The sequence below is a fragment of the Balaenoptera borealis genome (genome assembly GCF_965194805.1).
Source record: "Balaenoptera borealis genome assembly, chromosome: 11".
In the NCBI taxonomy this organism is placed as follows: Eukaryota; Metazoa; Chordata; class Mammalia; order Artiodactyla; family Balaenopteridae; genus Balaenoptera; species Balaenoptera borealis.
The window spans coordinates 10,860,215-10,876,241 of record NC_138868.1 but is presented as its reverse complement, the minus strand read 5'-3'; the positions used below and the strand labels follow the sequence as shown (position 1 = coordinate 10,876,241).

Here is a 16,027-nt window from a genome sequence, read left to right as displayed (position 1 = left end):
GACAAGTACAGGTTTCTGGTAACTGACTGTACTGCTGAACTGAATGAATAAGCATTTTCAGAACTCTAATGAAAAACTGATGAACTCATAGAAGTGCTAACAAAAGATCAAGATGAAAAAAAAAATTAATTACATGGGACTGAGTGAACTGATGAGGATGAGTATAATTTTTGTGACTTTCTGTCTGAATTAAAAAAAAAATCCCACAAGGACTCAGAGGCAAAGAATATACAAATCAATTTTCACTGCAAAGTAAAGGAGCTGTTACAGTGGAGGATTACTGGACTGAATGTCAATATTATGACATAGTATGAGTGTGTTTCATGTTCGGTAATTGCAATCATTGTTGCTTTTGTTGTGGTCATCCATGTATAATGCTTGGTGTCAGTCTATTTATCTCTTGTAAAAATAAAATACAGTGTGTGTGTGTGAAAAAATAAAAAACAAAACAAAACAAAACAAAAGATACTCTATGCTTCCAGAAGGACAAAAATGAATAGGGAATCTCAAGGGTACTTTTCTTAAAGAATGAGAGAATCAACTTAATTGGTCATATGTGAATTATCTACTGGAAAAGTATTAACAAATAATTTTAAATCTTGGACTGTCTTTCTTACCATCCAATCATATTCTTGACCCCTATATTCATTTTCTATTTATTGATATAACAAATTATCAGAAACTTAGTGGCTTAAAACAACACAACTTCATCATCTGACAGTTCTGTAGGTCACAAATCCAACACCAGTTTCATTGAGCTAAGATCAAGGTGTCAGCAGAGCTGCATTCCTTTCTGAAATCTCTAGGAAAGAACCTGCTTTCCTTGTTTTCTCTAGCTTCTAGAGGCCACCATATCCCTTGGCTCATGGCTCACTTCCTCCTCTTTAAAGCCAGCAGCACAGCATCTCTCTAACTCTACCTCCATCACCACATCTCTTTCTCTGACTCTCTTCTACCTCCCGATTCCACTTTTAAGGACCCTTGTGATGGCACTGGGCCCACCCAAATAATCCAGGAAAATCTCCCTGTTTTAAAGTCAGCTGATTATCAATCTCAATGCCATCTGCAACCTTAAATACCTCTGCCACGTAACCTAACATATTCACAATTTCCTAGATTAGAACGTGGACATCTTTGGGGAAAGGAGAAGGGTGCATTATTCTGCCTACCACCATCTCTTCCCTTGTTCTGTTGTCCTTCAGATGCAATGAACTCACAGAAGATCAATATATATAAACACTTTACAAAATCAAATGGGAATTGGAAAGTAAATGTATCCTCATCTTCCCCTCCTTCTCTTCTTTCAAACTGTAGGATGTATAGGATTCCAAAGTCAAATAAGTATCATTCATATTGGTTGTCATTGCCCATTAACTGCTCACTGCTTTCCTTCATTTGCATAGATAATGGACATTTGACAAGATTTTCTTTAGTTTCCTTTCTGGGTAAATTTATCATTTTGCTATGTTTTGTAATACTTAGGACATAATGATGTCATCCAAGCCAACAGCCTACCTCAGAATATGTGAAACCAAACCTAATCCTTACCCACCAAGCTACTCTATGGCTCCTGGGTCTCAACAACCTCTGAGTTTCATCAGCCTAGGAACCCAAGCGCAGAGTGGTCAGCCTGCCTTCATCACTTCTCCAGGAACCTTCACCAACAGTCGGCAGGGTCCAGGAAATATACAAATGGTAAATTCAGCTAGAGGAGAAGCAGCTACCAACTTTAAAGAGAAGCAAAGACACTAATGGTAAGTCTACTTACTACTAGAATTTTTATTTTGCATTTGTAAGGTGTTATTGTGCTTATAAGCTATAGGTGGAGAGAAGTTTATGATCTCATGACATATGCCCAATCATTAGAAAGGTTGGAATGCTACCCTGGAAACAGTATCCCTTTTAGGTAGAAATAATTAGTCTGCATATAGATTTTACCCCCAAATTCATGTTACTTTGGATTCAAGCAAAAATCTAATGGGTGACAAAGGATTCTTCGTAGCAGGATGATTCAGTAACACTGACATTCTGGAAATGCCACCACTTCTAGCTTGATCTCACTTTTGCAAAGGATATTTTGGGTACCCTCAATCCTGTCTCTGGATTAGTTTCAAGCCTGGTATTTGTATAGAGGCAAACTCATATTGAGGGTTGCCTTAAAAACAGAAGGAACTGCAAATGGGCTGTCTGGGGAAACTGGGTGTGAAAGAACTAGGGGCCATTCCATCTGCTGTCCCCTCACCCAGTGCCCATGGAGATGTTATGACTTAACTGCATGTCAATTCCATAAGGGGCACTTTGACCATTCCTAATCTAGTTTATGGAGGCATTGTAAATAAAATATGCCCTACATGTACAAGAAGACTCCACTGGCATAGGTGGCATTATTAGTTCCTTTGCTGTGCTTTTGAAGAACCTCTTTCACGCCACTAACACAGCTCCTCCAAATGGTACTGTCCCTCCCTGTGTGCAGCTCTAACTTCTCTGCTAGAGGCTTCCATAAATTATATTGAGTGCCCATTATATGCCAGAACTCTTCTAGCCATCACAGGAAAGTAAAACTGAGCATTGGTCCCCCTGCAGCAGGCAGATGTAAGCTGGGAGGTGGCCTCTCAGATCTTCCTCCTGCCAGACAGAGGAAGTTCCCTGCTCCCATTGGGCCACTGGCACAAACTAGCACACCACACAGCTGGCCCCATACAGGTGCTGGGAATACGGCAGAGAACAAACCAGGCATAATCTCTGCCCTCATGGAGCTCAGAACCTAGTGGCAGAATCAGACTACACACATAATAAAGAATTAAGGTACACAGTGTGTTGGAAGTTGATAAAAGATATGGAAAGAATAAAGAAGTGTGAAAGGGATAAGCAGTTCCAGGCAGTGAGGGGGTAGCAGTTTCAAGCTGGTCAGAGCAGGCTTTCCTTAGAAGACGACATTTGAGCAAAGACATGAAGTGAGGAGTGAGCCTTGTGGATGTCAGGCAAGAGGTTCCCGGTAAAGTCAGAAGGTCTTTCGAGGAAAATGTGGCATGTTTGAAGAACAGGGAGGAGGCAAACAAAGTAGAATAGAATGGCAGACGGAGGGAGTAGTGGGAAAAAGGGCAGAGGGGCGGTAGAGCCAGATCCTTTGAGGCTGGGAGGACTGGAAACTCTGGCTTTTAGTCTGAGTGGAGTGGGCGGCCACTGGAGCCGTCTGACCGGTACCAAAGACGTGCTCAAGAGAAATGCTTTAAAGTACCCTTGGGTTTTTTAAAAGCTCCAGTTGGCAGAAGCTACTTCCTCTCCCTGAAGACTGACCTTCTGTGCTGTTAGTAGCCTCCAGTCACCACAACGGTGCAGGGGCCTCGGGGGCAGTGGGGGCAGGGGCGTAGGATGTGAGTGGACCACCTGTTCCAACTGACTCAGAGCTTAAAATAGTTCTGCGGCCAAAAATCCAGAATGAACTAAATGACCAAATTACTAAGTCTGGCCAATATGCAATTGTGATCAGTAAATGGTACATCCAGGGTTCTACCAGGAGAAAGGAAGGCCAGTATTAACCCAGATCTAACTGCTCCTCATCAAAATGATGGCAAGGATGAGGGTGGGAAGCTTATAGCCAGATGCTTGAATTGCTGCTCTGGAGAAGAGGTAGTTAAAAATCAAATAATAATGTCTAATGCAGGAGTTCTTCAACTGAGACCCAAAACTGGCTAAAAGAAGCCCATGACACCTCTGAAGTTGTATGCAAATGTGTGGTGTGTGTATGGATGGATATGGAAGAACAGTTTTTTAGGGGAGAAGACTCACAGCTTTTATCAGTCTCAACTTCATTATTCAAAAAATATTAATCTCTTAGCATTGTTTAGGAAGCTGTGGGGTTTTCTTCTAATCCTGATTCAATTTAATTGTATTCGGTAGCTACGTGTTGAAGAAATAAACACAGCAATCACTGTATTTGCAGTATTCCTGGACAGATAAGATGTAAACTTTGGAAGAAACAATTAACTTCCGGTCCAATCTAGCAACAGTTATCTCTCACAAATCTGTTTATCAAGGATGAAGGAAGGTATACTAAGAGGTACTAAGATGTATCCACTGTCTGAGAATACATGATGGGCCAATAAGGAAATGTTTGCATACCTGCAATTTGAAAAAGAACAATATAAATGAGTACAAAACTAAGAAATAAGGTGTGTCATTTATATCATAAGATACAACCGAATTTAAAAAAGAAAAACAAGATAGCTTAAATTCACTGGTATAATCAAGAAGAGTTCATGGAAGAAGTGAAGCTGAGCCTGACGGGATAGTTAAGACATGGGCTCTGGAGTCAATTTGCTGCATTAAATTCCCAGGTCTGCCCCTCAGTAACTGTGTGACCTTGGGCACTGCTATGGTCTGAATGTTTCTGTCCCCCTCCAAAATTCATATGTTGAAATCCTAACTCTCAAAGATGACAATATTAGGAGGTAGGCCTTTGGGAGGTGCTTATTAGGGCATGAGAGTGGAGTGCTCGTGAATGAGATTATTGCCTCATAAAAGAGACTCCTGAGAGATCCCTCGCCCTTTGCACCATGTGAGGACACAGAGGCACGGGCTATGAACAGGAAGAGGGCCCTCACCACAAGGTGACTGTGCTGGAATCTTGAACTTGGACTTCCCAGCCTCCAGAACTGTGCACAATAAAATTCTGTTGTTTATAAACCACTCAGTCTGTGGTATTTTGTTACAGCAGCCTGAACAGACTAAGACAGATACCTAATTTCTTTAGATCTCTGTGTCTCCATCCCATTGTTTGGGAGGATTACATGTACAATAAGTGTAAAGTGCTTAGAAATTATCAAGCATATTGTTAATGCCTAATATTTGTTTTTTCTTCACTGATACTTTCCCCAGAACTCGGATTACCCAAGCAGAGAACTGGTCCATTTGCAAAACACAGTCATTGAAGTCCCAGTTACAGCATTTTTCTCTAAGAGTCTTGGAGGCTCTCAGGGGATGCTCATGCAAGCCTATGCAGTAGTACTTTTTGAAGAATCCTTGGGACACCTGAACAAGTCTCCCCAAATACCTCAAACAAGGCTTTACTGAAAACTTCCCTAATATGGGAGGGAAATAGTCAATCAAGTCCAGGAAGCACAGACAGTCCCAGACAGGATAAATCTAAGGAGAAACATACCAAGCAAGACACATACTAATCAAAGTATCAAAAATCAAATACAAAGAAAAAATATTAAAAGCAGAAAGGGAAAAACAACAAATAACATACAAGGGATTCCCCATAAGGTTAACAGCTGATCTTTCAGCAGAAATTCTGCAAGCCAGAAGGGTGTGGCAGGACATATTTAAAGTGATGAAAGGGAAAAAACTACAACCAAGATTACCCAGCAAGGATCTCATTCAGATTCAACGGAGAAATTAAAACCTTTACAGAGAAGCAAAAATTAAGAGAATTCAGCACCACCAAACCAGCGTTACAACAAATGCTAAAGGAACTTCTCTATGCAGGAAACACAACAGAAGTAAAAGACCTACAATAACAAACCCAAAACAATTAAGAAAATGGTCATAGGAACATACATATCGATAATTGCCTTAAATGTAAATGCACTAAATGCTCCAACCAAAAGACATAGACTGGCTGAATGGATACAAAAACAAGACCCGTATATATGTTGTCTACAAGAGACCCACTTCGGACCTAGGGACACATACAGACTGAAAGTGAGGGGATGGAAAAAGATATTCCATGCAAATGGAAACCAAAAGAAAGCTGGAGTTAGCAATACTCATAACAGACAAAGTAGACTTTCAAATAAATACTATTACAAGAAACAAAGAAGGACACTACATAATGATCAAGAGATTAATCCAAGAAAAAGATGTAACAATTGTAAATATTTATGCACCCAACATAGAAGCAGCTCAATACATAAGGCGAATGCTAACAGCCATATAAGGGGAAATAGACAGTAACACAATCATAGTAGGGGACTTTAACACCCCACTTTCACCAATGGACAGATCATCCAAAATGAAAATAAATAAGAAAACAAAAGCTTTAAATGATACATTAAAAAAGATGGACTTAATTGACATTTATAGGACATTCCATCCAAAAATAACAGAATACACTTTCTTCTCAAGTGCTCATGGAACATTCTCCAGGATAGATCATATCTTGGGTCACAAATCAAGCCTTGGTAAATTTTCAAAAATTGAAATCGTATCAAGTATCTTTCCAATCACCACGCTATGAGACTAGATATCAATTACAGGAAAAAATCTATAAAAAATACAAGCACATGGAGGCTAAACAATACACTACTAAGTAACCAAGAGATCACTGAAGAAATCAAAGAGGAAATAAAAAAATACCCAGAAACAAATGACAAAGAAAACATGACAACCCAAAACCTATGGATGCAGCAAAAGCAGTTCTAAGAGGGAAGTTTATAGCAATATAATCCTACCTCAAGAAACAACAAACATCTCAAATAAACAACCTAACCTTATACCTAAAGCAATAGAGAAAGAAGAACAAAAAAACCCCAAAATTAGCAGAAGGAAAGAAATCATAAATATCAGATCAGAAGTAAATGAAAAAGAAATGAAGGAAACAATAGCAAAGATCAATAAAACTAAAAGCTGGTTCTTTGAGAAGATAAACAAAATTGATAAACCATTAGCCAGACTCATCAAGAAAAAAGGGAGAACACTCGAATCAATAGAATTAGAAATGAAAAAGGAGAAGTAACAACTGACACTACAGAAACACAAAGGGATCATGAGAGATTACTACAAGCGAGTCTATGCCAATAAAATGGACAACCTGGAAAAAATGGACAAATTCTTAGAGAAGCACAACCTCCCAAGACTGAACCAGGAAGAAATAGAAAATATAAACAGACCAATCACAAGCACTGAAATTGAGACTGTGATTAAAAATCTTCCAACAAACAAAAGCCCAGGACCAGATGGCTTTACAGGCGAATTCTATCAAACTTTTAGAGAAAAGCTAACACCTGTCCTTCTCAAACTCTTCCAAAATATAGCAGAGGAAGGAACACTCCCAAACTCATTCTATGAAGCCACCATCACCCTGATACCAAAACCAGACAAAAATGTCACAAAGAAAGAAAACTACAGGCCAATATCACTGAATAACATAGATGCAAAAATCCCCAACAAAATACTAGCAAACAGAATCCAACAGCACATCAAAAGGATCATACACCATGATCAAGTGGGGTTTATCCCAGGAATGCAAGGATTCTTCAATATACGCAAATCAATCAATGTGATAAACCATATTAACAAATTGAAGGAGAAAAACCATATGATCATCTCAATAGATGCAGAAAAAGCTTGCGACAAAATTCAGCACCCATTTATGATAAAAACCCTCCAGAAAGAAGGCATAGAGGGAACTTAGCTCAACATAATAAAGGCCATATATGACAAACCCACAGCCAACATTGTTCTCAATGGTGAAAAACTGAAACCATTTCCTCTAAGATCAGGAACAAGACAAGGTTGTCCACTCTCACCACTATCATTCAACATAGTTTTGCCACAGCAATCAGAGAAGAAAAAGAAATAAAAGGAATCCAAATCAGAAAAGAAGAAGTGAAGCTGTCACTGTCTGCAGGTGACACGATACTATACATAGAGAATCCTAAAGATGCTACCAGAAAACTACTAGAGCTAATCAATGAATTTGGTAAAGTAGCAGGTTACAAAATTAATGCACAGAAATCTCTTGCATTCCTATACACTAATGATGAAGAATCTGAAAGAGAAATTAAGGAAACACTCCCATTTACCACTGCAACAAAAAGAATAAAATACCTAGGAAAAACCTACCTAGGGAGACAAAAGACCTGTATGCAGAAAATTATAAGACACTGATGAAAGAAATTAAAGATGATACCAACAGATGGAGAGATATACCATGTTCTTGGATTGGAAGAATCAATATTGTGAAAATGACTATACTATCCAAAGCAATCTACAGATTCAATGCAATCCCTATCAAATTACCAATGGCATTTTTTACAGAACTAGGACAAAAAAATCTTAAAATTTGTATGGAGGCACAAAAGACCCCGAATAGCCAAAGCAGTCTTGAGGGAAAAAAACGGAGCTGGAGGAATCAGACTCCCTGACTTCAGACTATGCTACAAAGCTACAGTAATCAAGACAATTTGGTACTGGCACAAAAACAGAAATATAGATCAATGGAACAGGATAGAAAGCCCAGAGATAAACCCACACACATATGGTCACCTTATTTTTGATAAAGGAGGCAAGAATATACAATAGAGAAAAGACAGCCTCTTCAATAAGTGGTGCTGGGAAAACTGGACAGCTACATGTAAAAGAATGAAATTAGAACACTCCCTAACACCATACACAAAAATAAACTCAAAATGGATTAAAGACCTAAATGTAAGGCCAGACACTATAAAACTCTTAGAGGAAAACATAGACAGAACACTCTTTGACATAAATCACAGCAAGATCTTTTTGACCCACCTCCTAGAGTAATGGAAATAAAAACAAAAATAAACAAATGAGACCTAATGAAACTTAAAAGCTTTTGCACAGCAAAGGAAAACATAAACAAGTTGAAAAGACAACCCTCAGAATGGGAGAAAATATTTTGCAAATGAAGCAACTGACAAAGGATTAATCTCCAAAATTTATAAGCAGCTCATGCAGCTCAATATCAAAAAAACGAACAACCCAATCCAAAAATGGGCAGAAGACCTAAATACACATTTCTCCAAAGAAGACATACAGTGGCCAACAAACACATGAAAGGATGCTCAACATCACTAATCATTAGAGAAATGCAAATCAAAACTACAATGAGGTATCACCTCACACTTGTCAGAATGGCCATCATCAAAAAATCTACAAACAATAAATGCTGGAGAGGGTGTGGAGAAAAGGGAACCCTCTTGCACTATTGGTGGGAATGAAAATTGATACAGCCACTATGGAGAACAGTATGGAGGTTCCTTAAAAAACTAAAAATAGAACTACCATACGACCCAGCAATCCCACTACTGGGCATATACCCTGAGAAAACCATAATTCAAAAAGAGTCATGTACCACAACGTTCGTTGCAGTTCTATTTACAATAGCCTGGAGATGGAAGCAACCTAAATGTCCATCGACAGATGTATGGATAAAGATATGTGGCACATATATACAATGGAATATTAACCAGCCATAAAAAGAAACGAAATTGAGTTATTTGTAGTGAGGTGGATGGACCTAGAGTCTGTCATACAGAGGGAAATTAGTCAGAAAGAGAAAAACAAATACCGTATGCTAACACATATATATGGAATCTAAAAAAAAAAAATGGTTTTGAAGAACCAAGGGGCAGGACAGGAATAAAGACACATACGTAGAGAATGGACTTGAGGACACGGGGAGGGGGAAGGGTAAGCTGGGACGAAGTGAGAGAGAGTGGCATAGACATATATACACTACCAAATGTAAAATAGATAGCTAGTGGGAAGCAGCCGCATAGCACAGGGAGATCAGCTCAGTGCTTTGTGACCACCTAGAGGGGTGGGATAGGGAGGGTGGGAGGGAGATGCAAGAGGGAGGCGATATGGGGATATATGTATATGTATAGCTGATTCACTTTGTTATAAAGCAGAAACTAACACACCACTGTAAAGCAATTATACTCCAATAAAGATGGGAAGAAAAAAAAGGAAAAAAAAACAAGGCTTTATACTGAGGCCCTGGTCCTAGCGTATGTCAAAATCTTAATGGCCCACCTCCTGTATAGGTATAGCTAAATGACACCCATGGATCTTGACAGAGTTGACAATAAATAAGGAGCAGCAGCAATGACAGTGATGTTTCAGTGGTGCCTGAAGAAGAGGAAGCAATTTTTAAATGTCTGTTTCCTTTTTTCAGGCAATCCAGATCATGATTGGATTGATGCACACTGACTTCGAAATTATTTTGGGTTTAATGGCCTCCATTTATAACCAAGTTTTGGGTTTTGCTTCCTTGTCTTTTACTGGCGGATATCCATTCTGGGGCGACCTCTCTGTGAGTAGCCTGCTGCAACAGCTGTCCTTCGCAGTTTATTAAGTATAGCTGTCCCCAGTCTATGTACAACTCATCTTTTAATAAGCCCTGCATCTGACCAGCTGGAGAATTTAGATACTAGATATTAATATTAGATATTAATTAGATAGAGAATTAAATAAAGAAGAGCTTTTGTTCTCCATTTTAACTTGCAGCCTAAACTCACACCCTAAAGTTTACACTGATCAAGTAACCAGCAAACCAAAGTTTTATTTCCCTATTACATTTTAGATGGAAATGTATGTGCTGGGTGGACAGTGGCAAAAAGAGGTGATCGGGAACATGATTAAAAATATGCAGTTGATCATGAGAAGAGACTGAGCAGTGAGGTCAGAAGTCATCAGAACAAGGAAAACTTACAAGGGAATGAGGTCTTTTTATGCGAGAAGCTAAGGAGAAAAAAGAAAAGGATGTCAAGATGACATAGTAACTTCGAGAGTTACTCCAAAAAATTGAGAAGTACGAGAGGAATTTTTGAGAGGGAAATATAAATAGGTCAACCTTTCATCATATAAAGAGAAGTATTTCCCAGGAACAATCAAAGGACCCATCATTTCACAAATAAATTTGTTTATTTCTACAGTTCACTATTACTGGAGCACTCTCTATTTCGGCATCCAAGCAGTTTTCCCCTTGTCTGGTAAGTTAGAATGTTTCTACTTTTTAAACCCCTTTAAAGATTAATTTATTTGGGTAAGAAAATTGAGAAGGCAGATTCAGAAAATGAGAAGGGGAGCATTTTTTTCCCAAAAGTATCTGTGGGTTGCCTCCGTGGTATGTATGCCCTCACATGGTCTACACAATTTGCCACTCAGAAATGGCAGAGCTCAACATCCCGACTCTTTAATTCACAAGAGTGGAAATTGGTAAAGATGGGGTTGTTTACTTCCAAGGCTCCCTGGTTCAGTGGGGTCACACTGCACCGGGGAAACTCCAAGCGGAAACAAAGAAGCCAGGGAACACCCTCTTGCCACTTCGGTATCAAACACTCTACTCTGCATTTGCTATTTCTCAGTTCTGCCTTGCCTTGTATTGTTATTTTTTCTTTGTGCATATCTCTTAGTCTTATTCAGATTTGACTTTTGTTTTATAGTTCTTTAGATCATCATGAAAAACACCTAGCTCAGTACCTAAGAAGAGTCCATAAATCACTGAGACAGGCCTTTCAATTCTCTCTGTCACAGCACTCCACCTTTTGCAATCTCCTGGTCCACTTTTGAAACAGGAGAAAGAAAATGGTTTGCCAAGAACTAGAGACAACTAGAACAGAAGTGGTTTCAAGATTATATTTAATCCAGCACAAGAGGGAAGAACGGGAAAATAGGAACACAGAGTCATGTTGCTCATACTTTCCCAGACTAGACTACACTAGACTAAAAATAAAATAAAATAAATCAGTCTAATCTTGACTAACGACTCTTGTAATACAAAAACAAAATAAAACATCCTTTCACTGCATGATTTAGAGATCCTTCCCTCTAACTATGCTTGTCCAAGCATAGAATCTGTCCATTTGGAGAAGAGAGCTAAAATTATACCTAAATCGATTTTTCTAGGAGCCCTTTAGAGGCCTTCAGAAGACTATCTAAGGCATGCTGAAGCAGTAGCACATTCCAAAGAACTCCTAACAAGTCAGCTGAGGACTTGGTTTCACAATTATTCTGCTGAATTTCAAAGTCTTCTTGTAGAAACTGGGGAACATTTTATACTCTGCCCACTTACCCCTACCCTCAAAAGCCGACCAAGTTCCTCATTCTAAATCTATCTAGTCCTTAGAAAGACAAGGGTTTCATTAATTCCTAAATTTATCAGCACAGATTTTTTTGTGTATATACTTTTCCATCTATAAAATTGGATGCTATATAGTACTACCTCATATAGTGGTTGTAAGAGTTCTACGAAATAATGCATTTACATGATTTAATACAGTGACTGTCACAGAAAAAATGCTCATTATAAGTTTGTCATTTTATTGCTTTAAAAAGGGAATATAATTGTTATTGTGCATGAGGCTTAGACAAATATAATAATGAGCTTCTGCATTGTATTATCTACATTTTTCTACAGATTTTAGAAATACCCTACATTTAGGAGGCATATAGAATAGTTTTCATGGTAACTATCCAGAAGGGCAGAGGAAAAAAATCATTTCAACTTCAAAATTTTTTTCAAGATTTCAAAGATTAAGAACCATTAGATTTAATTGCTTCTTATTTCATTTAATTTCACTCATCTTACATATGATTTATTTTTCCTGCCATCTCCATCAGATAAAAGGCAACCTAGGAATGAACATTGTTAATTCTGTCTTTGCCTTCATTGGGGTGATTCTGTTGCTGGTGGATGTGAGCATTAATGGGCTGCCTAATCAAGACTACTGGGCAGTGGTAAGTATCCCATCACCTACCATGTGCTTCCTCTCTTTCCACTCACTTAGAGTGGATCTATTTTTTATTTCTTATTACTGTACAGCAGCTCTAGTAGTAAATCCCCTTTTCTATTCCAGCCCTACTCCTGGTCATGTGATCTCTAGGACTAGAGAATAAAGTGGGAGAGTCACCTCTGTAGATGGACTACGGCAGAAAGGGCACCCCTTAGTGGTCCATCTCACAGGTAGTCACATAGGGAAGACTCCTAAAGGGTATACAGAAATACTGGGAAAAAAAGCTCCCGGAAATAAAAGAGTAACTGAACTTGCACACTGAATGAGAATAACCTATACTAGGAGAAAGAGATGCAAAATAAGTGAGATACAGATATAGATACATAGATATAAGTATTGATATTGATACATATTGAAATACATGTATCCTTGTTAAGGCATAAGATATAGAAAAGGATTCTTTGAGGTTTTAGGAAGAAAAATCAAATTACTTACAAGCAGGAAAAAAAATCAGCTTGACTCAGTCTCTACTACAAAAACATTCAGTGAGGGAAAATCATGGAGCAATATCTACAGAGTTTTGATGAAAAGAAAATGTGACTCAAGAATAATAAGTCCAGGGACTTCCCTGGTGGCACAGTGGTTAAGAATCCGCCTGCCAATGCAGGGGACACGGGTTCAAGACCTGGTCCGGGAAGATCCCACAAGCCACGGAGCAACTAAGCCCCGTGCGCCACAACTACTGAGCCTGCACTCTAGAGCCTGCTATCCACAACTACTGAGCCCACGAGCCACAACTACTGAAGCCTGCATGCCTAGAGTCCCTGCTCCACAACAAGAGAAGCCACCGCAATGAGAAGCCCACGCACCGCAACAAAGAGTAGCCCCCCACTCACCACAACTAGAGAAAGACCGCACGCAGCAACAAAGACCCAACGCAGCCAAAAATAAATAAATAAAATTTTTTTTAATTTTAAAAAATTAAAAAAAGAATAACAAGTCCAATAAAATCCTTGTGAAAGTATAAAAGCAACAAGAAGATACTCTCAGTAAAACAACAATAACACACATGGGCACTGCTGCTAAAAAAAAAAAAAAAAAGAATAGTAATATTCAACCATACATGAGGTAGATTAAATCAAGAATGCAGAAACGCAAAGAGAAGCTGTGTAAGGAGATTCGTGAAAAGCACAAAAACTGGAAGTTGAAGAGAGAAGATGAGAGGTAAAACAAGTATGCTAATCTCTCATTTTTCATAATAAACAATCATCTAATACTGCCTCAAACTGAAACTTGTAGGTTTAAAATGATGTCAACCTCTTCATGGATTTCGTAAACTTGACTTCTTTTTGTTCTTTTAAAATCAGGTAAGACTTTTATTTCAAAATAGGAAGTAAAAATGATTCCATTATTAAAAAATGGTGTTTCCCTCTATTGCTCTCTCATTCCCTCTCTTGCTTCCTCTCTTTTTTTCTCTCTCTTGCTGTCTCTCCATGCATCCACTTTTCTTTTTTTTCTATTTTTTTGTCTGCCCTACGCAGCATGCCAGATCTTAGTTCCCCGGCCAGGAATTGAACCTGTGCCCCCTGCAGTGGAAGCGCAGAGTCCCAACCACTGGACCGCCAGGGAAGTCCCTGCACCCACTTTTCTATTTGCCTTTTGCCCATACATAGAGTTCTAGAATAACAGGTCTCAGGTGTTAATTTAGCTCATTTCTGGGCAGTGGCATTTGGGATGATTGGCTGTGTCCTATGTTGCTTGATTTATATTTTTATTTTAATGAGTAAGTAAATTTTTATTAGAAAAAAAAAGAAAGCCATTGCAAAGAAAAGAACTCTACTTCCTTTCTAATGTTTCTAAATAAAACAGTCTACTGGCAAAAAGGGAAGTCTTCTGGCATTTTAAAGAAATTCCGAAGTTAATTTACATTCCCCTGAAATAAGCACGTGATGACAGAGAAATGGTCCCAGAGCTAGGTGAGTACAAGCAATAGTACATTTGATGAATCAGAACTCTTTGAAGCCTGGGTGAAGCCCTCCTGATTTAGTCAACATTCCAGTGTGTTTATTCCTGATTTCAGCTAGCTGGGAAAGGAATTTCAGCCATGCTGATCATCTTCTCTCTTTAGGAGTTTTGCATAACTTGTGTCACAGCCCATTTTGCCAGCCAAGCAATCACCAACACCAATGGGGTGAGTTGGGCCTCTTCCCTGGAAGATAATCTGAGTATGTGCTGAAGAAATACAGACTTCAGTGTCAGCTAAGTCCCACTGTGGACTTACCAGCGTGCTATTTGTCCTCTTCTCCGATGGGACCAGGGGGGTTCCTGAACAGGATTATAGCAACAATATTGTTTGCTTTATTCATTCTTTCCAGTCTGTCCTGGCTATTCCAATTGTGTATGCAAATAGTCCCTTGACCACAGGGTGGTCCTCAGTTCCTCCCAGAAATGATGGCCACCAAGCTCACACCACCTAATACCACTAGGTATTAAAAGAAAAAGGAGGATCATGCAATCTCATGGGGAAAAACTACCTGCAGAAACTTCTGAAGAAGCTGGTCTCTACTCTCCACGATGACTGCTGATTTTAAAGACTGTGTTTCAGATTTGTTCTTAGTTTATCACGAACGATAACTGCATGGATCTCCCTGCCACTGTTTCTTCCTACATGCCGCTACCACTCACTGGCAAAGGTGAAGGGCCAGAGGACCGGAAATGACTGCAACTCTCTTAAAGTTAGAAAATTTCCTGTTAATGTTACCCTTTCCTCAATAAAATGTTACTAGGAACATAAGCCTTTTTTGGTATTTTTTTATTCATTTGGTTTGTTATTGGTTGTTAAGTAGGAGATCTGACAAAATACTGCAAAGCAGACTGATAAAATTTCTTTGATGATGATTTACAGGGTGTCCAAGTAGAAATGTTATATCCTACCACAGAAGTCATATGCCTATTATTAATATGATCCTATTTAAAGCCCTTACGGTAGTTTCATTCTGGAATATCTAAAAACGTATTCATTAATTCATTCATTTGCTCAAAAAAAGGTATTACACTACTACTTTGTGACCAAACCCTGTGCTATTCAATTACATAAAATTAAGATTTTACATAGTTTTTATTTGGGGTAATAGAAAATGGGATAAAGTGGGCTTTATTGAAATGCCAGTGTACACATGTTTTTTTTTCAGGTACAAGTAACAAATGCTGGGTTTAAGTACAAGGACTTCACCCCAAAAATATAATTTAAACTGTATGAGAAAAACCAAAGTGCATCCTATATTTAGTCTCTTCCTTCCTCAGAAGAATACAAGTTATTATTAGACCTCTAGGGTGTCTTCCAATTCTAAACTCTAAGGTTAATAATTCATCATGAAATACATGGGTTCAAGAATTATCTTTCCACCCTTGTACACTGTTGGTAGGAATGTAAATTGGTGCAGCCACTGTGGAAAACAGTATAGAGGTTTCTCAAAAAACTAAAAATAGAACTACCATATGACCCAGCAATTCCACTCCTGGGTATATATCCAAAAAAA

At 38.6% G+C, this 16,027-nt stretch overlaps 1 protein-coding gene across 1 annotated transcript; it reads left to right on the top strand.

Annotated features, from left to right (window-relative positions):
• Positions 1-468: 468 nt before the first annotated feature.
• LOC309605887 (membrane-spanning 4-domains subfamily A member 12-like) lies at positions 469-14,813 on the top strand. Its single transcript, XM_082342205.1, is given in 6 exon segments — positions 469-1,739; positions 9,919-10,066; positions 10,689-10,745; positions 12,376-12,492; positions 14,569-14,613; positions 14,617-14,813. Coding segments are annotated over 6 exon segments (726 nt in total). The 5' UTR covers positions 469-1,488; the 3' UTR covers positions 14,725-14,813.
• The last annotated feature ends 1,214 nt before the right edge of the window (positions 14,814-16,027 follow it).